This window comes from Parambassis ranga, chromosome 15 (genome assembly GCF_900634625.1).
Source record: "Parambassis ranga chromosome 15, fParRan2.1, whole genome shotgun sequence".
Classification (NCBI taxonomy): domain Eukaryota; kingdom Metazoa; phylum Chordata; class Actinopteri; family Ambassidae; genus Parambassis; species Parambassis ranga.
In genome coordinates, this window is record NC_041035.1 from 8,752,120 (window position 1) to 8,777,582 (window position 25,463).

General features: G+C 40.0%; 1 protein-coding gene across 2 annotated transcripts in view; it reads left to right on the top strand.

Moving 5' to 3' along the window:
* Positions 1 to 25,002, top strand: part of slc8a1b (solute carrier family 8 member 1b) — a 98,810-nt gene extending 73,808 nt beyond the window's left edge. For both annotated transcript variants that reach the window (XM_028423032.1, XM_028423033.1), the window contains exons 6-11: positions 3,961 to 4,106; positions 7,161 to 7,260; positions 14,936 to 15,121; positions 15,215 to 15,304; positions 18,571 to 18,674; positions 18,919 to 25,002. In XM_028423032.1, the coding sequence (XP_028278833.1) occupies positions 3,961 to 4,106; positions 7,161 to 7,260; positions 14,936 to 15,121; positions 15,215 to 15,304; positions 18,571 to 18,674; positions 18,919 to 19,191 (899 nt within the window). In that variant the 3' untranslated portion in view covers positions 19,192 to 25,002. The remainder of the gene's footprint in view (positions 1 to 3,960; positions 4,107 to 7,160; positions 7,261 to 14,935; positions 15,122 to 15,214; positions 15,305 to 18,570; positions 18,675 to 18,918) is intronic.
* The last annotated feature ends 461 nt before the right edge of the window (positions 25,003 to 25,463 follow it).

The window sequence follows — 25,463 nt, forward strand, 5'->3', positions numbered from 1 at the left end:
AAATATTAGTGAAGTGCTTTAGCGCCAGAGGTAAAAGCCTGAAAGTCTTTTCATTTTTTTTTTCGGTTGGTTCATTGAGCTGTGTTTGACTGTAAGCAAAGGAGGTTGACAGGATTATTGCAATGACTTAGCAAGCATCGTGTCTGACATTTGCTACGCTGATATGAGGCATCAGAGCTAGGGGAATGGAAGAGGAACATGATAGTCTGTTTGTTGGATTTGGCATGATATTACTACTACTACTACTAAAAGTACACTGTGTGTCAAAGTTCAGATGTGTGGTTGCTTGATTCTCATGAGATCATAGGATCACAGAGTTACACCAATTTATCTTACCAGGATTCAAGCTGGATGGCTGGTTACACTAACTGGTAAATATATCATCCAATCACCTGCCTGTAATCTTTTAAAAGCTTTCGTTCTCAGTGCAGCATCCGGATGGTTTTATTTTACAAACCATTGTGATCAACCTAATATGACCTTTTATGAGGATGTGATGTTTACAGAGTATGTACAGGCTTAGTGCTTTTTACACTGTGGATCTACAAAGCGTCAGTCCATAGATTATGGCATAATAATGCAATCTAGCTCAAACACACTTTTTAATCCCAGTCTGCCTCCAGAGTGCTTTTCTCATCGACTCTTCACTCACTTCTCATTCTGGCAGCCTTCATGGCCATTTCAACCATCTCCATAAAGCAGGTGTAAATTTGTACCCAGCTTAGGTTTGTTTGTGCAGATGAAGCTAGTTATTTAATGTTTGCATGTGGAGACAGATATGAAGTCATCTCACAGCATTGCTGAGAACACACAGAGGATCCATCTTCTTTAAAGAAAGAACATGTGTCTCCTAGTCTGAAGGTGTTTTGGGTTAAAAGCTGATTTTACTGGAGGCTTTTGATGTCTGCAGATGACCCTTTGATAGTGCATATTTTTATTCTGTAAAAAGCCTGGGGACAGCAGGAGGCAGAGGAGAGTTCACTGCAGCCTGTGAACCTTCATCAGCAGCATGAGAAAGGAATAGAGCTGAAAGGGAAACCAGCTGAAAATGCACACACCCTGCAGAGGGTGATGACCCCATGTCCTACTACACTTAGTATCAAACATGCAAGACACTCAGAGTATACATTGCATTGAGTTAAACATGCATTGCCACATGTGCCTACTCATATATGTATCTGTGTGTAAATATATATGACAGCTTCAGACTTACAGCAATGTCACGCTTTCATCCTCAGCCTTGGTGTCCTTTCACTGCCCCCCTGTGTGTGTTTCACTGTCTGCATATTTGTGTTTAGTCATGCAATAAAACACAGCATCATTATTAACCTTGATGGTGCATGTGTCAAAACAACATTAATTAACATTAACTAATAAGTGACAATACTCTTTATCATGTCAATTGATGTTTGTGTGTGTTTACAAGCTCTCCTCTCCTCTCCTCTCCTCTCCTCTCCTCTCCTCTATCCCATGAACAGATGAGACTTGTCATCTGTCTATGAACTTCTCTAAAACTTCTACTTGTCCTGCTGCTTTTCTGCCTCCTTTTGTGAGACTCTCCAAATGTGTGACAGTGTACCAGCTTCTTCTACCCCCCTCTTCCTCCTCCTCACCTTGTCACCGGCTGTACAGTTTAATGCTGTCAAAAACCATGTCTACCCCTGTCTCCTTGATGTCTTCTGCCTCCTTCCATCTGCTCATCTCCTCATGACACTGCCGCTCCTCGTGTCTTTTATACACTAACAATTTGCCAAGATATGTTCCTTTATCTATCCTTACCTCTCTTGTCTTTTGACTGATCGATTGATCCCTTTTCTTCCAGTCCCTCTTGTCTGTCCTGTATCACTTTGTTTTAAGTGAGGACTCCATCAAAGCATGGCAAGGTGTAAGATCTAACATGCACACAGAACATGTGCTTCCTCCTATTGGCCCTTGTTTCTTTCAGGGAAGCAGCAGAAAAAAACTCAGACACTAAAATCTTTATGTAAAATATATGTCCATGCTTGTTGCAACTATCAGTAATAGCACTGCTAATGGGAGAGAGATGCTTCCTCTCATTTGTTCATGAGTAGAGTAGCAGTTTCAAAGCCATGTTGTCAAGGTTGCTCTGTGAATGGTACTATAATCTGCTCTTTGTTGGTTTGGTCAAACAGTTTGCTAAAGCTCATTCAAACTGAAACTAAATTAGGAAGCAGAAAAAGAAAGAAAATGAATGCACATTGGAGGTTGCATTAGGGAGGAGCAGAGACAAAGAGGCCACAGGAGGTGGCTCGAAAGGAAAATAAAGATTAAGGAAGCAATAAATGGGATTAGAACTAATTATGTAACAAAAGTTCAGATGTTTAAGAATAGTGCAGAGATACATTAAAACCTCATCACGATTTTGAATCAGCTTATTTAAAGATATAGCACACACAGTATAGTATAATTTAAATTTTACTGTTAATGGAAAATAAAACCAAATTTGATTACTTTCAACACCCAATTCCCAGAGTATTCATATGCTTCTTCAATTATTCCTGTATATCTCCTCTGGCTGTAAATCACATTCACTTGTAATAAATTGAATTGAGCTGCAAAGGAGCAGAGAGGAGGACACCAGGAGGGAAAGAAAATCCAAATGATAAATGGTGCAGACATCAGCTGTGACAGGAAGCAGCATCTCACCATGCAACATTCAACCTCTGTCAGGTCCATTTACACACACACACACACACACACACACACACACACACAAAGAGAGAGAGAGAGAGTGTAGCTAACAAGGATGCTGCCAGGTCATGTTCAACCCACATGAGGGTTAGTGTGGCCTGTTAATTGAGTTCATTAAATCACCATAAGATACTGTTGTGTGTGCTGTTGTGTGTTCGTGCTTGTGCAAATCATTGTGAATTCAAGTTAAGTAAATTAACCTTGAAGAGCATCTCACCAGGCAGTTTCACAGAAAAGGTTGTAACTTTAAGGGCAAATATGCAAAGTGTTTTTTTTCTTTCTATAAAAATGACCCCACAGGTTGGTTGCAGAGGCAGTTCATTACTACTCATTTCAGTGATGGTAGCTGAAACACAGGAGGAAGTAAAGAGACATGAGACTGTAGAGCCACCAACTCACATATAATAGTGAGGAGAAAGGGATGGGTTGATGACAAAACATGTAAAGAAGCAGACAGCAAGACAGAGACAAAATAAAGGTGCTTGTTGAGGGATGTTTGTGTATTCTGACATCCCTCAGCAGTCATCACAGTGTGGCACTTCAGGTGACCTTAGCTTTAAAGAGGAGCCAACATGCTAAAGACATCCACTGAGTAAAATTGTAGTATTTAATAGTATTTGCTGTTGATTGCTGCCAAAGATCAGAGAGAGCCTCTAAACAGAAACGTTATCTGCAAGGAAACCTTAAAGCTGTTTGGGTTTCCTGCTACATGGATGTACAGGGAGTCACTGTGCATCTTGTTTATGATGGAGAATGAGTTTGACAAAAGTGCTCCTGGCTGAAATTTGCGTGGCTGAGCTGTAAGCTCCGTGGAGTAACTCCACCAAGGGCAACAATTTACCAGTGAGTTGGTGTAAAACCCTGATGCACTGAACTATAATGGAGGGCAATGTTGTGGGTACCTATTCCTTCATGGACACATTGGTCATTCTCCCTGCCATCTTTGATAGAGTCAGTTCTGGCTCTAAAGGTGATTCTCAATAAACTGACACAGAGCATAAAGAGAGGGAGAGGAGGACTGTGTTTGAGAGACAGAGAAACAGGAATAACAAGATAACAGTTTTCAGTTCAAACATTCACTGATCTGTGAGAGGGGCCCCATTGTGAAAAAAGCTTCTAAATAATATGCATTTGTTCTGTTTTAAAACTGCTATTTTCTGCTCTATTTCTCACTTTCTCTGCCTGTAAAGGTTGCTGTGCAGCTACTGTTCTGTTCTAACACTTGTGCCGGTTGTTGTGTGTTTTCAGAGGAGCAGCAGAAGGAGGAGGAGGAAGAAGAAGAGGCGCTGACAGGAAAAGCTGAAGAGGAACGGCGCATAGCCGAAATGGGCCGTCCCATGCTGGGAGACCATGTCAAACTGGAGGTCATCATAGAGGAGTCATACGAGTTCAAGGTAAGGCAGAGTGTGTGTCACTAAATCAAATGAGGAGGAACAATAAAGTGTGATCCATGAACAAACACCTGTTTGTTATGATGCTGCACTCTCTCCATAGGGGTAAATCCACATAACAAACACAGGACTCATACATGACCTTGGACTTAAGCATGATTGTGTTAGTCAAAGAAAATCAGCTTCAAGACCTGAAATTACTTCAGTAAACAATCTAATTATTGTTAACAATCAAGGAGTCTACAGTGGAACATCAAGGACACTCCCTGACAACAAAATTGCAGTGGTCACAGCAAATCGATATTGTAACTGATTGCAGTAATGTAGAAGTGGATTAATGTTAGAAGTATTTGATAAGGTTTGTCACATCTGCTGTGAGTTGAATTTTGTGGCAACACAGAAACCAGAGTAAGAAGTGCTCTTCCTTTTAATGCTGTTAATGCTGATCAACTAATTGAGATAAGCAACACTTATGATAGAAGCCTGACTCTCTTCTTTGCATTATAATCTTGCTTTAAAAGCTTGATTTGTTGCATTGTCTGCTTTTAGTACAAGTAATATAGTTACCAGTGCTGCTGGAACTAAAAGACACAGACACACACATGCTCATAAGCAGTAACCACCTCATATATTATACGCTCACAAACTGTTCTGATACATACAGGAAATAACTGTGTGCTCTCCCTCTCCCACGCACACTTTTAAGACAAGAGTAGATGTAATTACCGGCCATGTTACACATTGTGTGTCTGTGTGCTAATGCATGTTCTTTACTGCCGCACCACCTACACACTCACTCCAGACGGACAGTTAATAACACCCATAATAGCTTGCCACTTGACAGGATACTATACTTTGTCAAGTAGTTCACTGCAGTTCACTGAGTTATCTGAAGTGTTGCTCATCAGCAGATTGTGGAGTACCACAGTGTTCGATGTAAGAGTTACATCACTAAAAAGTTTACTTAGAAAGTTAAAAGTTTCCTTTTGCAACAGAAGTCAACCTGCCCAAGGAGAATAATATGTCAGAATAGACATGAACAATGATGTGTCATTATTTGTTGCTCTCAGCTAGGTCACTGGGGTTTATAGCACAATATACTGGTGGCAGAGAACTCTCATCCATCTTAAGTGTTTCACTTTTGACACACGCACACAGATAATAATAATACATCGATGTGGCTGCCTATGGCTCCTCCAGCCACCGCAGATTCATTCATACACCAGTGAGTGCACTGGAGGCAATGTGGGTGAAGTGCCTTGCCCAAGGACGCACAACAATGACCAGGGAGGAGCTGGGGTTAAACCGCCAACCTTCTAGTTATTGGATAACCCTGCTCTACCACTGAGCCACTGGTGCCCTAAAACATAGATAGATATTTTACCATCAAACTGAGTTTAAAGAACTGAAATTAAAGGAAAAAAATGTAAGAAGAAAGAAAAGGAGATAAAAAAATAAAGCAACAGAAGAGAAGGATGGTATTACAGAAACCTAGCTGAGGATGGTTAAATATACACTCCAGACACAATAGACAGAGTAAAGCTGCTTGTATGTGTGCATCCACAGCAGCAGCAGCAGCAAGGCACTATTTACACCTCTAAGCTCCATTCAACACAATTAGCATCCCAGTTTCCCTCTGAAGTGGTGAGAAAAGGAGAGAGAGCAATCCCCACCGCTGCTCTAATTAGTGTGTGATGTGTGTGTGCATGTTGAAGTGTGTATGTGTGTGTGTGTTATCTCAATCTGTCATAGTTTCTTTCTTTTGAAGAAAACAACAAAGAAAATATAAATACTGGGAATGAATGTGGCAAGACAGGAAATACTGGGAAGAAAAAGGAAGGAAGATAAAGCAGGAGTAAACAGAGAATTAAACTTGACTAGGTCCTGAGAAGTTCACTGCTGTCAAACAGTTAAATAATCTACCAAATACAATTTCTACTGTAAATATATTCTTTGAAGACTTGTTAGAGTAGATTCTTAAATGTAGAATCAGCACAATATAAACATGTGGGAAACTGTTATCAGTGACGTGTGCTGTGACGCCCACTAGCCATCGTTGACAGAGGTCAAGTTGTCCCATGTAAGAGTGAGGTCCTTTGCCAGCTCGAGCATGATCATCCTGTGTGTCCTCTCGCCTGAATGTATCACCCCGACGCCTCTCCTTCAGCAGAGATTCTAAGAAGTGTCTCTCAGTGCCATTCCAGTAAACTGCATAGCATCTGACAGCATTCATTACCTCCTCACTGACAGGGCTTGGTGTTCGTCACTGTCACCTGTAAATATTTGCCATAACTACAAGTGACCGTCTAGAGCAAAAAATAAATGTCAATGTGATTATCTTTTTTTTCTTCCTCTCCACCCTAACTTTATTTTCCCATTCATATTGACATTTTTCGTTTTCTCTTTATTAAGTTACTTTTAATGCACAGAAAATGTGCAGCTTACAGCTTCCTGCAGTTGTAATGCAAATTGTTGAGGTCCCTTAGAGAGGGTGTGGGCTGTTTTGCTTTAAGGTGGTAATTAATTTGATTAAGTTCAATGTGCAAACAGTGCAGATTACTTTTGTTTTCTCCAAAGATGTGTTGGGCAACTTTTAAAACTTTTCTCCTCATCATTCTTAAAGTATTAGGTACCAGCTCAATTATTTTTTGGCATCTTTAAGATGAATCACAAAAATCAATATGATACATTTGATTTTATTTTTTTTAAAGCTCTATAAACATTAGAAAGACATGGTTATCAGTCAATACAAACAAACAAACAAAAAATAAAACTTGTCAAGCTGAAGTTTAAAGAAGTTTTGTATAATTAAATGGTGCATTAAAAAACATGCAGTCCTGGTTTTTAATACATCATTCAGCCGGCATCATATGTTGTAGTTTTATTGGTGAGATGGACCAAGCTGGAACACAGTTACATACTGTACATGCTTGTGTTCATGCACCAGAAATTCAGAAATGTTTTGAAAGATTATAAAGATGACTCTCATTTTTATGCCACACAGGCTTGGCTGATTCGTGCACATGATTGATTTCATGATATTATGTCCTTTGGCAGAACACAGTGGACAAACTGATAAAGAAGACCAACCTGGCTCTGCTGGTAGGAACCAACAGCTGGAGAGACCAGTTCATAGAAGCCATCACTGTAAGCGCAGGTAAGGCCAATGATCTGTGTGTGTGTGTTTGATGCAGCGCTCTCCTGTGTACAGCTCTGAAATTTTACTGGAGTCATCTGAGATGGTTTTATGAAGCAGATGTGATTGTGTGCGCGCGTGTGTGGCATATAAATCCTTATTAGTATGAACAGCTGCAGTTTATAGTCTGTTACACTCTGTGGTGCTTTGTGCATCCAGACAACCAATGCAAAGAAAAAATATCTCAAATCTCATCTACAATGCCCTCCTCTGTGTAAAATGAAGCAGAGGGACTTTGTGTGTGTGTGTTGCTGGACAGTGGACTGGCCTTTGATGGTTTGGGCAGACAAACACTGACCAGATGGGAGATAATGTTGAGAGCAATGTTGGGAATGACTGTGATGTGTGTGTTTGTGTGATAGAGAAGAAAAGAGAGGCTCTCGTGATAATTTACTACTAGGCGGTTTCAAAGAGCTTCATCCGCTTCAGGATCAGATCAGCTAAAATCCCAAACTGGCCTGTTGATTAAATCTGCCATGAAAGGCACTGGTGTTAAAAAAAATCATCTCTCCTGATGATGTATGACAGGTCTTTGACAAGCAAGCATAAAGAATAGAGTGTGACCTCGCCTACATATTCCTGACTTCCAACAGAGATTAGAGGAATAATTAATAGTAATGACATGTCACTGTCAATGCATACGTGCTTTCAGAAACATGCAGTGTGGAGAAGTATGGAGTAGAAATGTGGGTCAAGACTGAGTTGGTGAGAGAGTAGCAGAGAGATAAAGGATGAGGAAGAATGCAGGTCACAGAACTGTCATAGAAAGGGGCAGTTTTTTTTCAGATTCACTGCAGAATCTTCACAGTTCATTGGTTACTAGTGATAATTTGCCCTCTGGAGGCAGCATGGCATTACTGCAGCTCACACAACAAAGTTCTTGTTGCTATGAATCTCTTAAGTCAGTTACTGCTTATTAAGTAGGTTTTTAATCCTGGCAAAACTGTGATAGAAAAATGATGCAAAGCTTCTGTAACCTTAGTAAACATGTTTGTTTATTGTATGTGAAGGAATAGCCAGCGTTTTGAAGACCAAAGAGATACTTATGAATGGTGTATCACAGTCAGCAGCTGCTCAGACTAGCATAGTGGAGTATAAACACTAGAAACAGGTTAAAGGTAGGGTAGGAGATTTTGAAAAGTCAGTGAGAGTCAGCCAGATTTTGAATGTAAACACACACCCTTTTCTCTCGAGTTCACCCCGAAGCCATGCCTCCCAACCAGTCTGTGACTTCGGCCATCATGTACGTAAGATGATTATTTTTTAAAAGATCTCCCACAGCTCGGACTCTCTGAATATGTGAAAAATCCAAGCCTACACTTTCTGATATATCTTTATAATGAAAAGCAATTAATTGTTAAACTGTTTAGGGTGTGTTTATACAGAACCGTTACAGATAATTGTCAAAATGCGAAGGCATTGTTGGATAAAAAAAAAAAAGTAATCCAATTTGCTACAGCTGCTGTGTTCACAAGTGGGTTTCTGTTGTTCTGTTGGAGCATTGTTTGTCTATTGCCTGCTCAATCACTTTAATGTCTCAAAATAACTTTATCCTGTGTGTGTGTGTGTGTTTGTGCTTTAGTTAGTTGGCCTGTCAGCTAGTCTTTGTTGGCGAGCTGATGCCATTAATGAAAAGGCCTGTCTTCGCTCTCTTATCTGGGATTAGCTTGTCGAGGCTGACAGAGTACTGTGTGTTTGTTTGTGTGTGTGTGTGTGTTTAAGAGAAAGAGAGAGAACTCTAAAAATGTTGCAAGTGCCGTTTTCACCAATTCAGCTTTGTTCACACATTCGCGTTTTCCATGATTCAATTACTTATATGCACGCATATTGTAATGAAACAACTGAAACACACATTATGCTGCACAAACACACACCTGCATTTGACCAGCCAAATCAGATTCAAAGTCCTGTCAAAGCAGAGGCTGATTGCTTTTTCAGGGCCTTTAAACCCAAATGTGATTGGATTGTGGGGGTTCAATGTGCCTGAGATTAAAAGCTGATTGGATGCTTGTAGTTCAAATGGCCAGTGCACATCCAGCTATGAAACATTCAAGAACAAGAACAATACCAAGGAAGGAGTGAGAGAGCAAGTTGACGCTGAAAATACAGAGAGAAATAAAAGTTGTGACACTAATATATATAAACATTTTTTTTCATTATAAATGTTTTGTAGCTGAAATCAATCTATATGGGGTCATTATCAACACTTGGGCTTTTTTTTTCACCACTGCTCATTTATGCATGGTACATTTGTTTTCACTCATTTAATTTGGCAAAGGTAGAATGTGAGGCATGAGGGGGGTCACCTTGATGGATGGATGGATGGATGGATGGATGGGTGGATGGGTGGGTGGGTGGGTGGATGGATATGGATGGATGGATATGGATGGATGGATATGGATGGATGGATGGGTGGGTTTAGGATGGATGGATGGATGGGTATGTGGGTGGGTGGGTGGGTGGATGGATGGATGGATGGATGGATGGATGGATGGATGGCTGGATGGATGGGTGGATGGGTGGAAATTGGATGGGTGGGTGGATGGATGGATGGGTGGGTTTAGGATGGATGGCTGGATGGATGGATGGAAAGTTCCAGTCATGGTCATTCAGGCCTGGATGGTGACCAGGGAGAAATGGAGAGAATCATTTGAATTGAAAAACAGCCAATCTTTTTGGATAAACTGCTTGGACTTGTAGAAACTGAGCATGCATTTACTTGCACACTAAGCCCAAATAGAGACATATTGTTCAAAGGTTTGAACAGGTCCACAGTGACTGTCAGGGTGGTGGATGTAATACACACTCTGATAAGCTAGCTTGGTCTAATCTCTCTCTGCCTCTGCCTTTTTTCTGCATTTATTCTCTCTCCGTTCTTCTCTCTCACTCTTATCTCCTTTCAGACATATTAGATTGAAATCAAGATTACACTGTGAACGAGCTCAAACATTCCTTCATCTTGACCGAAGCTATAAGGAAAGCTTCTTATTCTCTCTCTCATCCTCATTCCCAGAATGAAATGTCAGATGAAGATCTCAAGCCCACCAAGATTTTTTCTTTTTGCAAGATTGTCGATTTCTAACCACTTAGAAGACAGACATGTAAAGGCTTGAACGCCAGGTCACCACATTGTAACACCAATTTGGCACACTGGCGTACATGTGCGTACTTGCACATGCACATGAAACGCTTCCCAGACTGTGACATTCATCTCAAAGCAAGAAACCTGCATTTAGCCAGCCTTAAAACCCCTTGAAATGTCAATGTGTTGGGGTGTGTGTGATGTATGTGTATACACTGACCTGTTTTCTCTAGTGTCCTTTTGTGTGTGTTGCATGGCTAATGGAGAATATTCCCCAGATAAACTAGCACAGAGAGGCAGGAAGGGATTATGTGTGTATTCATCTCTGTACACAGAGACACAAAGTGACAAACCTTAGGGAGCAGCTCGAGTGCGGTAAACGAATGTACTTGTCATTTACGTGTTCTTCAATCATGTTAATTTTTTTATTTTTATTAAATGCAGTGTTTCCTCCTATATTATAAATAAACCCTGGAAGAGTCTTAAAAGATGATGTATAGATATTGGTTGTTTTAGACATTCCTCTGAGTGCGTGCACACTTTTGCACACTGACTGGCGGGGAGGTGAATTAAGATTAAAAGATTAAGATTTACTTTATTAATCCCTGTAGGGAAATTAAGTTGTAGTAGCAGCATATCTCAGAAGCATACAATACAATAAATACAATACACACACACAAACACACTGCAGCAGACAAATGAACATAAATGCAGAGTTAATGTAACTATAAATAAATACAGCAGAAATAACATTTAGGAGTTTGAAGCAAGGCAACTGGAGTTGTTGGAGCTGTTAAGTTGGCTTGCTTCATGCTCTATACTTTGATTCCTCCCAGGTGAAGATGATGACAATGAGGAATGTGGAGAGGAGAATAAAAATACCTGAATGACTGAGAAGTAACATCCCGTCCCCACAGTCCACAGTCCTTTAAAGACTTAATTTACATTCGGCAGCTGACGTTTGAATCAGAATCGGAATTCTTTGTATAATCCCAGGGGTAAATTGCTTGTCACTATTAAATAACAATACACACACACATTGTCTGAATAAAAAATGTCTTGTCACAAGGTTTAGTTCCATGAACCACTGACCATGAACAAGAATGACGGAAGAGCACAATAACAAACAAAAGGACAACAAGACGGAGGGAAAAAAAATCAATGGAAACGATATCAAGGGGAAGTGAGGAATAGTTAGGACAGAGGGTGAGAGAAAAGTGAAAGAAAGTAAAAGAGATTGATGTGGAACCACTCCACACTTCACTGCCCTTTAATTACTAAGTCCACATCATGCTGTTCATCACCTACTCCTCTGTGTGGGTGCGTTATTTATAGACGTATCCACATGTGTGTGTGTATTCCACACCCAGGGGAAATGTAGGTAATTTCGGTGTTTGAGGAAATTCTGAAAAAAAAAGCACCTTGTGATTTTATAGAAGAGAACAAATACGCAGACTGCAGGCGTTTGTTAATTAAACACTTTTTGTGGGGCGATTATGTGCTTTGATATATTCGGCTTCTCACACTATTTGCATTACTCCTTTTCAGTTATGCTCACATCATCACCTGTCTGTTCTGAGCACAAGCTGTAATTTCTATTCTGCAGATGATGAATGAGGATGAATGTCTGACTCACAAAATGACTGACTGTTTAATTGATTTGTTATTTGCTGGTTGACTGTCTTGTCAAAGCTAGGCTGACTGGCTCATTCACTGATGGACTGTGTGTGACAACCGCTCAAAACATTTGACAAATTCAGAATGATGACATTGTTCCACACTGGCTTCTCAAGGTTTTGAACTATGATTTTAGGTTAATGATTTTATTTTATGCTGCAGTTCATGGGAGAAGGATTCAGCCTCGTTTAACTGTCAACTGTCTGTTTGAAGCTCTCCAGTGACTCTGCTGCCTGTCAGGCTGTGTGTGTGTGTGTGTGTGTGCGTGTGTGTGTGTGTGTGTGTATGTGTGCGCGCACCAGACAGACAGGCTGACAGGACTAGTGAAACATGAATATAAACATGAGCAAGTCAGCATGAATTCTGACAGGCACACTACTCACACACACACACACACACAAAATTATACATGGAACCTTAGAAGGCAGTTTCTGTTCATTTACAGACAGGTGGTCTTTGTTTGGTCCAACACATTTTGAGAAATTAGATGTGACTTACTTGCAGAGTGATTGTTTTTTATTAGACAGGACAGAAGAATAATTTGAAAATTATTGACATGAGAAATGTCGTCAGAAATGCAAAGAGGTTTGTTAGAAGACCACACAGATGCTCAGAATGTGACTTCAATTTATTTTTGACAATAAAAAAGGAACACTAACAAGAAGCAGAAATTGGGCGGCCGGGTTTGAAGATGCACGGTTGAGTGACAGGCTCACCATACTGCCATTAGGGATTCAGATAAGATTAATATGTGTCTTTTGTGTTTCCTTCTGTTTGTATACATGCACAATAGACTTATTTTTAAATACCACATCTGTCCAGTTGCACACTTTAAACCCAAAGTCCTAAACACCTCACTGGGCTAAGTGCATGTGGCGAAGAATTGCTATCCATCATCTGCCCCGACCTATGTGAATGTGGCTTCTAGGCATGGTCAGTAAGCAGCAGGAGATATATAATAATAGAGACATTCACCACATCTGTAGAACAAGAAGGAACATATTATTATGTGTGTGTGCACATGTGTCAAAGGATATATTTATTATGCGTATTTCAGTGCGTCTCAACAGAAAAGAGCTGTGTGAGCAGTTTTCTAGCTTAACATGCTCTTGACAGATCTTTTTTGTTGTTGTTTATTTTATTTATTTATTTATTTTGTCATGCCTTTTGTTTATGTGTTTGTTCTGTCCTGGTGTGATTGTTACATTTCAGATTTATTTCATTTTCTGACTGTGTGCAAACCTCAAGAAGACGAGCACAAAAAGAGCTCACACGCACAGAATGGCGTGAATAGACTCCACAATGGCATTTAGAGAGCGACATACGGTTGCAGAGGGATGAGGCAGATTTAGAGGGATGAAATGCCGAAGTGACAGAGAATACTCAGTTATATAAAGGCTATATCAGCAAAATGTGAGTGAGGATGAAAATGAAGAGGAGATAGTTTGAGTCAGGCATAGAAGGAAATGAAGGAATATGAAGGAGCAACATGAAAAGGGGAAAAAAAAGAGGAAGACTCAGCAACATGATTGTTAAAATACAACAAAAGAAATGTGGGGTCATGTCATCATTATGCCAAATATCTATATCATCTGTAGTTCACGACCATCAGTCTCACCTTAAGACCCTGCATAATTCTTCAAGATTTAAATTTAAATCTGGAAATCAATTTGAAACAGTACACAACATTCCACTTATCCACAGAGCGATGTCACCCTGAATGCAGGGTGTGTAATCGATGTTTACACATAGAAGGACCAGAAAAAGAAAGAAAAGAGATGAAGGCTGCGGTAAAAGGACACGTACGAACAGTAAAAAGAAAGAAAGAAAGACACGGAGAAATGGCTCCTTTCAGCTGTAGCAGACTGTGTGGGAGGAAGAAGAGCTGACAATAAAAAGTGACATAACTCAGGTGGTCTTGTTTTATAATTCATCAAGAGTGCAGACAAGGTTGCTGCTCTCTGCGCTGACCTTCTACTGTTCATTTATAGTTGATGATTTGAAACATTATTTTAAATTACAATAAACGAGGTACATGACTAACCCCTAAGGAAACTGTTGACCCTATTAGAGGACATTAAAATCTATGTTAACACATGCTAATATGTAGTAATTGCATAAAACACTGTCAGAATCCGGTTCTTGACTCGAAGTATCGAGCTGTTTTGTAACATAATGTTTACCACAAAGGGTGAATACCTAATAGCCCTTCTTCCTATTTTTTAAGCAACTTGGATCCATCAGTGTTTACTTACACCCATTAAGACATGTATGATAAGAGGATTATTTGGTCACACCTGCACCCACACTTTGTTGGCACACATGGAGAGACTAGGGGGGGAGTAATCTGGTTTGGGGTGTAAACATTATAGAACAGTCATGGGTGCAGACAGATGTGTTTTTGACTCTAAATGTAAATGCATCCAGTAAATGATAAGGCTGAAATCAATAAGAGACCATGGCGTGATATTTACCCCATCAGTGTATTTCATGGGAGCAGCAGGTAGTCTCATTTATCCATTCGTTCAAGTCATTTATAAATACAGCAGAACATCAGAGGCTTCAAATGTGGGGCTGTCATTGTAATTTGAATTACATGTTTTTCACTAACTCTGCCCTCTTTTAATCCCATTCAACACACGCAACACGGTCTATAGCAGCATCTGTTTGGCTGTTGTCCATGTCCGAAGGCAATGATTGCACTCTGATACTCACACACACACACACACACCCACACCAGTCAGTGGGTCAGAAATGGTATCTGTCTTTTATTCTATTCATGGTGTAAATGGGTGTGTGTTTATGGAACTAGAAGGATAGAGAATGCCTGAGCTTACTTTGCTTCTTTGTAAACAAGAATTATTTGATTCCTCCCAGGTGAAGATGATGATGATGAGGAATGTGGAGAGGAGAAGCTGCCGTCATGTTTCGACTACGTCATGCACTTCCTCACCGTCTTCTGGAAAGTCCTGTTCGCCTTCGTCCCACCCACAGAGTACTGGAACGGCTGGGCCTGCTTTGTCGTCTCCATTAGTATGATCGGACTGCTCACAGCTTTCATAGGTAACCCCCCCCCCATCACACCATCCCCACCTTTACAAAGATTTTGTTTTTGTCACAATGTATGTGATTATGAGTCCTTTCATATTTCTACAGGTGATCTGGCCTCTCATTTTGGTTGCACAGTGGGCCTGAAAGACTCTGTCACAGCAGTAGTCTTTGTTGCATTGGGAACCTCTGTACCAGGTGAGCATCTGTGTTTGATCTATGCTGTGTGCATGCCTAGAGATTATCCAACACTTCCATTGTTTTAATCTTAAATCTTAAATATCCTTGCTGTCTTTCCACTGGCTTTAATCAAAACCCCCTTTCTCTCTACACTTGGCATTTAACTTCATAAGGTCATTATGAGCATAAAATATGCATAAAAAGGTCTTTCATTTCGGAATAAATTTGAGTTTCACTGACATTTTCAGGTTTTAGGAACTTTTTTTTTCTTGTATTTTTCTTGTTTTTTTCCCTTTAGTGTGTCTGCCACACAAAAAAGAAACACCTTTACAGTAATTCCCTGTGCTGATGACATCTAAAAACACCTAATTACAACTGCTGACATTGTCTATTATGTTTAAGGGTTTTGTGGGGTAACACTAAGGGTTTACACTGGTAACAAATAGATACATTTAGGAACTAAAAATGTTTTTTTTTCCACTTCACTCCAGAAGATACATTTTTCTGTTCTCATATTTAGATTTTTTTTGATCATGAGTAGCCCACTAGTTCCCTTTCTTAACACCATTTATATATATATATATATATATATATCTAGGTGGCTGTTAGATGAGTCATTGTAGTCTGCAGACAGCAACATGGATCATCCTCTAAGCATGAAGAATGACCGTCTACGAGCCAGCTAAATATGTTTTAACCTTGGCCCCATCATCTCTCTGTTCACGCACAGGACACATGTTCTCGTATACAAGTGTGAGCATGCTGACACATTAGTAACAGTGACACGCATATACACTTACATTCATATACCTGCATTACATTAAACCTCGAGCTTTAATGTGTGGCTTGAGAGATTTTACACACCTCTGCCCACACACTTACATCTGTACTGTGACCACCATAGCATGGGGCTATTTGTCATGTCAGGCTCAGGTGGTCAAGTCCTCCCATCTAGGGAGCCCGGGGATAACAGTGATGAGCTATAAACTACACACACATACATGTACACATACAAAAACACACACTCTAACATGCTGCATTTGTGGACAACAACAGAAACACACCACACACACAGCTGCCCGAAACACGAAGAAATAACACAGGTGATGTGTGTGGAGCTGGTGAATGGAAACAAAGTGTCTCAGCCTTACTGAGGCTCTCAGCCTCATTAACAGAACCTCCAGTGGCCCACACACAGACACACAGTTAATAAAACCCATCCTATGCTGCAGTTCCATGATGATTAACCTCGTTTATCACAGTTAGCCTGGCTAACACGAACACACAAACACACACACACACACAGGGAGATAGGAAGAAAACAACAGAAGCAGAGTTGTTAAAAGAGAGTTACAAACTCAAAAAACTATAATTTGTTCTTCTTTTAGGGTTTTTTGGTAAAACCTCTTAGAGTTGTTTTTTTATTTACATTTTTATGATATTGTTTACTGTCTATGTATCCTTTCACCAAAATCCAATCAATAAACTGAGAATGCTCCACAGACTTCAGTTAAGAAGGGTGTGATGTTACATCCGAGTAGTAATCTTTTAGCGAAACAATAATTCAGGTCTATTTTGAGAACAGAGAGCTGAATATCAATGTCAAAAATAATGTAGTTGTATGAGGACGAGTGGACACAGAAGGTGAAGGTGCTTCAACAAGCAAAGCTGACAACACCTGCTACCCAGAGCAGCGTGTAAAAAAAACCCAGCTATATTCCTGTTAGACTAGTTTTAACAAGAAGAGGACATGCTCAGCATTGCATTTCCATGACAAGGAATCAAAGATCTACACAAAAGCCTTCTTTCAATTTGATGTTGCATTCGGCATCTCAAGAGGATTAACCCTAGTGTGTTTCTACGTGAGAGAGGGATTGCCAGATTATCATGAAAACATCAGTACTCCCCAATGAGTCCTTTCATTTTAAGAGGCAATGGGGAAAAGAAGAGAGAGATACAGAAGAGAGACACTGGTTGACTGACAGAGTGAGGAAAAGGGCAGAAAGCTCTCTAGGGAGACACACTTGCACAGAAGGAGCTACAGAGTGGAACCTGTTTGACACAAACACACACGCCGCTACTGAACATGCAAGCACCCACGCACTCACCCACTCTGTCAGGCTCACGGGCACTCAAAGACCAATTGATGCACAGACATGCACATCTTTGCCAGCTGGTGGAGGAATGGCATGAGATTGGACCCAGGTGGTGTCGCTCATACACACAGTCACAGTGTGCGCTTCATACAGAAACCCACGCACACACATTAATAGACCCCTGACACACACACATTTAGCAGCCCAGCCCTTAAAGCTTTAAGGTGTAACAGAGCATTTATTTTTGCTGTCATGGTTCATCCCTCCCTCAGTCTCTCTGTTCCTCTATCTTCTAGCCTTCCCATCATCCTCTCCTCCGATGTTTGGCTTCCTCTTCAAGAACGCTCTTCCTCCTCTTTTTATCTTCTCTTCCTCGCTTTCTCTCCGTTCTTATATCTTCTCCCGCTGTATCTGGCCGATAAAAGCAAGATGACATGAGTCACTAATGAAGAGATGATGGCCAGTAAATTACCCAGAGTAAAGAGTGCTAAATGACCATTTGGCTGTTGTTAAAATTTGGCAGACGTTCTTTCGCTGTGGTGAGGAGGAACATCCCCTTAGAGCTGCGTACGTGAAACCAGGAGAAATTTCACCAACCGGCACAAGGCTGATTAGCGGCCAAGCCAAGATTTGTTTGTCCATGCAAATTGAGAGCCAGCATTGTAAATTATTGATCTTGGACCAAATTCCTGGCTAGGAAGGAAGGAACACTGTACCAGGATTAAAGATTATGATTTCTAATTTAAGGTTCCCTGTCTAAATGTGGAAAACAGGATTTGCACACTGTTCTTTATACATAATTAGAAGTGTTCTACATTTATGAAGTGTGTAAATTATAAATGTTGAGGTAGGTAGTTCAGAAACACTTCATTTCAGTTTGTACTGTTCAGTACATTGACTGTCAATCCCTGTCATCTTCTGAAAATGCTTTTCCTTTGTGATGAGGTTGGCACAGTGAGAAATCATCCCCAGAATTTCACCTGAACTTTGACAACAATGTTGTGTTTGCTAGAACTTGTAAATCAGAGTTGCTCTAACTTAACCTGTCAACAAATTAGCTAAAAATATATATTTTTGTGGGATAAATTATAAGAACACAAACATGTGGAAGGACTGTGAATGAGGAAAGGATTTAGATGGTTAGAATGATGTCCTGATCTCTCTCTGTCTTGTTCTTCCTCCATCCAGATACATTTGCCAGTAAGGTAGCTGCTATCCAGGATCAGTATGCAGATGCATCCATTGGTAATGTGACAGGTTCCAACGCTGTCAATGTTTTCCTGGGCATTGGGGTGAGTCCAGCATCTTTAATTGAGGACTGAATGATTGATAGCTAGTGAAAATGTAGCGATGCTTGTAATCATCACTGCAGTGATAATCACTGTCGTGTATTTGTAATAATTGATATGTTGTTGTATGAGTGCTATTCATTAATTTTGTGTGAATGCACATGTGATTGACAAGTGGCACAGTCCATCACAGCCATCTGTCACCTATCATTAAGTCCATATTTGCTGTTCTGCCGATGCCTGACAGGTGGCGTGGTCCATCGCTGCCATCTACCACAACAGCCAAGGAAGAGAGTTTCGGGTGGATCCTGGCACTCTGGCATTCTCCGTCACACTCTTCACCATCTTTGCCTTCATCTGCGTCGGCACGCTGATGTACCGACGGCGGCCAGAGATTGGCGGAGAGCTGGGCGGGCCCCGGACTGCAAAGGCCCTGACCAGCATGTTATTTGTCAGCCTGTGGCTCCTGTACATCCTGTTCTCCTCACTGGAGGCCTACTGCCACATCCAGGGCTTCTAAGATGATGATGACAGGAAGGGTGGTGGAAGAAACCGGGGGAGGTGGATGGATGGATGGATTTAGAAATAAGGTTGTCTCATTGATCCAATTCTCCCTCCCTCTTTTCCACAATAGATTGAATGATGGATGAATGGAAAGATGTACAGATTGAAAGACTGGAGGATGCATTAAAGCATCTAAAAACATCATGGAAGGAAGCATGAATGCATGGAAGGACAACACTTAACATGAGAATCATAGGAGCTAAGAGAAATTGCTCAGAAGATGGAAACATGATGGGAAAGGGAATACATTTTTTGTCTCACTCTACAAATCCAATCAAATCGACATAAACCCACTCATGTTTAACTAATCCCACTAAAGTTGCAAACACACAATGCGTCTCAGCCAGCTCTCACCTGAGGAGCGCAAGGTTAAAATTGACTTGCACGACAGCCATTTTCCAGTCGGAGCGGTGCACCTGCTGTGTTACATTAATGAGTGAGACAGATGCTAGCTTCAGTATGTACATGCATGACCAGACGATACTAAAAATACAATCAGAAGAAACCGGATACAATTGCCACAACTGTTTAATGACAACAAACTGTGTGTGTGCTGGTGTGTGACAGTGTGTTTCTGTGCTTGTGTGTTGGAAGATGGTGAAGTACTGTGAAAACAAAATGCCTCTCATTTTGCCATCGCTGCGTGAGATGGAATATGCTTACGTATTGGAGCTCTTTTCTCTCCCAGCCTGTAGAAATCCTGAGTAAGACTCTTTCGGTGGGAGGGCACATTCAGCGAGGCGAAATGTTGTGAGGTTAGACGTGTAAATACGAAGAGCTAAAACGTACATTTACAGCTCCAATATTTTCCTTCTGAATGTCTCGGTTGCGCTCCTGAACGGGCCCTCTTTCTGTTGCTTTATACTGTAGATGTAACTGATTTAAGGTCTAATTTGAATGGAGAAGGGGTTAGTGTGCTTTACCTTTAATAAGGCCACGTCTGTGAAGACAGAATGGCCACTCTACCGTTAAAAACTGTTAGAGAAACTATTATCATGCATTAATATCTAGGTTAATCTTGTGTGTTTTTTTTTAAACTGTGGGATTCTGTAGGCACCACCCTCTGTGAAACTTTTATCGGCCTTGCCTCCGAATTGTCTATGTCGACATTTATCTCACTTTGATGCCGCTCAGTTCACTTGGTCAATGTCCCTGTGCGTCTTAAGCACCTCCTCCTGGCTGGTCAGTGGACCAATCCAAATCCTCAAGGGCTTTGTAACAAACAACCACTAATCCTTTACCCTGACCCTTGATGTATAATTGTTCACATCAATCAGATGGATTTTTAACATCGGCTTCTATCACTGAACCTCAGATATATATCAGTTGACAGGATTTAGGTTTTAAAAGGGAACACATCTCTACATCTCTCCATTATATGCCCAGACCAAGCATTCAAAGCTGCCCAAACATTAGAAAGAATGGCCTGCTGGTCTGAAGTGCCCAGTCAAACAAGGCTACCACCTGCCATGGTGAAAGGCTTATGTAGTTTAAGACTCAGGCTGACAAAAAGAGACCATCCATATTCTTTCCTAGGCCACCTCATGATATCATTATATACACGATCCGTAAAGCTTGTAGGCCTTAACCTAAAGGAAGCAATTGACATGTGATTTTATATTATTTCTTTATTCAAGGAAGGTGTTAATCTGCATTGTTATATAATCCATGCCAAACTTTGAAACCGTTACTCTAGCAGCCAGTTTAAAACCATCAGCGGAAAATGACTTGCTGGTGGTGAATGGCTGCTGTTGTAATATAATAGCCCTGTAAGAACATCTCTCAGAGGTCAAGCTCATCTAGCTTTCGTTGGGTAAATTATAGGAGCAGTGGCATAATCATCACCAACTGACATTATAAAAATACTAATTAGCTATTTTTTTCAGAAGTAAAGAAATAAATATAAAGAAATACATAATAATAAATAAATAAATAAAGAAATACATTCACACAAAAGCATACGAATCTCGCAGCCTCTCGAGATCTACAGACATCAGACTGTTAAATGTTTTACAGAGATCTCAGCAACAGATTGTGGGATATACCATATAAAGCATTAAAGTCCATAGATCGATTATATGGATCTGATTTGGCCAGAATGTCCCTGCTATTTTTTTTTGTTTAATTAATATATATGATAAATACTATTTTAATTTTCATCTGTAAAATAATTAGCCCGCAATTCATTTTTAACTTAATCTTGCAGATGGCTTTTAACCCCTGTGAGAGAGTAGAACTGAGTCAAGCCCTGGACTTGGAGGAGTTTGGCAAATCCAGAGTATCTTGAGCTACACAGAAAACAGCTTAAAAAATAAAATGTTTGTATAATGAAACAATCTTTAGACAGCCAAACAAATGAAATATAGATGAGAATTTGCATTACTTACATTTGCCAAACTCTGCACAACGTACGACTCTCCATTAGAGTAGCTGTTCTCTTGTGAAGGCCTTGGAGTGGCAGTTTACCCCTGTTTGCCAAAGGGAAACCTTTCTATCAGAAACGTAATATTTGCAGTCCAAACTGTAAAGGCTTTTCTAACCACCGATCTTTCTTAAAACACCAAATATTCATATTTCATTAATAATCTGAAAAAAAGACAAAAAAGCCTTCGATGTTGTTTTAACCTGACCCAAATCTTTCTATTTAAATTTGTATGTATTTGTCTCTTCACTGGCATGGAGTTGAAGGTTTATACACTGTAAAAAAGTTATGCTAGCTTGTGCATAAAAAAAGAAATAACATAGTGGAAGCTGTTTGCATTACCGTTTGAACAGGGAAGCTATCTTTGATATTATAAATCATGTTGGATTTTCTTAAAGTGCAGGAATGAAATGCTCGCAGTAATGTAGGTTTTTGCATCAAGTCAATTTTTGCATTTTTTCCCAGAACTTTTTTTTTAATAATTTATGGGAGGTTAGCTCTTTTGCTACTCTGACCTTGTTGCACCACCTCTCTCAGTTTAACTACTTTGACTTAAGTCTGGCATAGTGACAACTGTTCACAGGGTTTGAACAAAGAAGGGAAGCTAACAACAAAATGCTTGACTTGCCATGTAAATGGTGCATTTTCTTTGAAGATGGAAGTCGCAGTTTCTAATTTTTCCAGTTGGAAATGTAAGAATGGAACAAGAAACTTCACCTGATCCAACCTCACAATCCAAGAGGGCTGCTTTGCAAATCTACAGTTGTGAAAACCATCGTGATATATAGTTTTTAGCTGTCTCTGTCTTACACAGAATACTGTCTATCTTCTATCTGTGGGCTTACTAATCCTTACTAGTGTTTGTATGCACCAAATACCATGCAGTGTGTGTACTAGCTGGTCTTGCTAACAGCTGTTACCAGCAGTATCTTGGTTTTCCAATACATCCTGGAATGCAGTCAACTTGGTTGTGTGACGTCTTTTAGCTCCGACTTCCAATTTCAAAACCCAAGTGTGACAAAGGCGCTTGAATTTAGCTTCCTGCCTTGGTTTGGACTCCTGAGGATCCAAAGAGTCAAAGGTCACCTCTGTACATATAACACTAAGACCAAGCAGGGGAGGGCAGAAGAGCTGTGGATTACAGTTATTTTGCTCTATTTTACTCTGTCACAGTGTCGTTTCAAGAAGAAGTGCGTTTTAAATGAAGGAAAAGCATTGCACTGGTTCTTGTCTCTTGATGTGAAATGGCTATTATGCTGTTTCTAAGTTGCTTCTGATGTAAACAACAATAAGAGATTTTGTTTTTTGACTCTGATTTACACAATAATAATGATGTATCAGATGTAAAAAAAAAAAAAATACAGTGGTGTTGAATCAGTTGTAAAACCATTGACGATGTTGCTTCTAAATGTAAAGGTTGATGATATGTTTATGTTGCCTGGTACACTTCTTGACTGACTGTCTGACCGACAGGCCGAGGAGTAAATAAATGTAACGGCAAGCAGAAATGAGTGGGAAAAAGGAAGGACAAACACCCCCGCTGAGCAACGTGCTGCTCAGACTTTGCTGCGGTGATTACAAAGTACTGTTGGGGGGGAAAAAAAGAAACTTTTACCAGAGCTATTCTCTAACCTTAAAGTAACATTAAACAATGTAAACGGATGTTGAGGAGAAGGAAGACGTGGAGGAAGAAGATTAAAAAAACAAACAAATGAAAAAAAAACATGAAGATACAGCCATACATTGATTTCTGGGTCAGTGAGATTGAAATGGACTTCTCCTGCCCAGCATGTGTATTGTTATGGTGTCTTTAACTGTCCCTCTGTGTCTCTTCGCCCCTCTTTCTCTGTCTTTCTTTCACAATCTGCCAAAGTAACCGAAAACAGGCAGTAACCCTTTAGTTCTGTATTTTCCTCCCCCCCTCCCTTTTTACCTCCCCCATCCCCCTTTGCCATGTTTTCCATATTTTGGAATGTCAATGTGCTACTTGTTGACACTGTGCATGAATGATAACATGTCTGTAAATAGTTATAGAGAATTGTATCCCATTCCCATGGTGTTGACAAAAATAATGGTTTGAATGTTGTACAGATACTTTTTTTTTTAATCTTTTATTCTGTTGAGTTACATTTTTATAGAGCTGAAAGACATTTTGATTAATTTAAGACGTCTTTTTGTTTTGGAGTAACTTGCACATTATTGATTAATTCATTTTTGTTGAAAAGGCAATATCTGCTGTTATTGAATGAGAGATGAGACCATAAAGGAGTTATGTATCTTAAATAATAATCTATAGGGGAGTTGCATGGGTTATTTGTACAAAAAAAAAGAAGACACTGCTTGCTACTTCTAATAACGTGGCTGTATTCTCTGACAGGTTGAGGTTGAGGAGAATACTGTGTGTACATCTAAAGGTTATTTTGTCATTAAAGATATAATAATAATATTGTGTATATACTGTACAGTGTTATAAGTGAGGTGGACTGTATGGCCATCCCGCTAACTATAGAGAATTAATTCTACATATTTATTTAAAGGAAACAAAAACACTCACTACTCTCAAGAATGACATATATTGCCTTTTTGGAGAAGTTTGCTTAAAGCATGTCTCTGCATCGCTCTTTCATCTACTTTCTTCTTGGTCCCTGGTCGGTTTGTTTCCTTTCATCTCCCCCCCTGTGCTTCTTTTTCTGTTTCAGATGGTCAGTGTTTTCACAGTTTGATTCAGACAGCGTCACATTTTCTGTTTCTGTCTGTCCCCCCACTGACTCAACAGTTATCTCCATCCATGTACATCCATCTATAGTTACGTGCAACATATCTGACTGTGTCTCCATCTGTCCAACTCTCTCAGAGGATCATTTGTCTGTATTTAAGTCGCCATCTGCCCGATTCAGAACCGTCTGTCATTTTTCTTAGTTGCTAAATCCTTCTCTTTTCATCTTTCTTTTCTGTAATCCCCACTTTGCCTACAACATTGTTTCCATGCATCATTTCTTTCCCTGTCCCTCTCTTCGCTGTCACAGGGTGTAGGTGGGAATCTTATGTTTGTCAGTTTGATTTGGAGTGTGTTTTTTTTGTTTGTTTTTTTTAATGAAACAATAACCACAAAAGTTATAATGTTTGTAATAATGAAGGGTTTTTTTCTTCCTATGTTTTGGGTTTTTTCTTTAGACGCTGTTCCTCTGTCTGTGTGTGTGTGTATATTAATTTTATTCTTTTTTTTTTTTGATTAATTTTTGTTGAACACCAACTGATAGAAGGAAAGTTGTTGTATGTGTGTTGCCACTAACTGTGACTGCTCTCCATGGTACATGGTACTTCTGATAAAACCAGTAAAATAAAGTTTGGGATACCCTGTTTCAGAGACCCTGTGAGTCCACTACTGCCTATCGCCTATCTACACCCTGTGAGTGAGTGAGTGAGTGAGTGAGTGAGTGAGTGAGTGAGTGAGTGAGTGAGTGAGTGAGTGAGTGAGTGACATGCAGTCTGCATTGAATAGCTTTAATATAAATGCTTAATTGTTATGCACATGTGAAGTAGCCTTCAGCCTCCTTCTTACTCTGAACCTCCCATACACACAAACACCAATTTCTTTTATAGTCTCAGACTGCTGATGATGAAAATGACAATTGTGTGAATGGTTGACACATATTAACCATCATTTGATTTGTCATTGTGTGAGCGATAGAAGCGACAGCTGCATCAGCACTGATTAATTCTGCCTTTATGTATTGTCCCTAGTTGCTCTGCTGCTGCATTTTCCTTCAGACATAAATCTTTCTTTATAGGAGAAAATTCAGGGA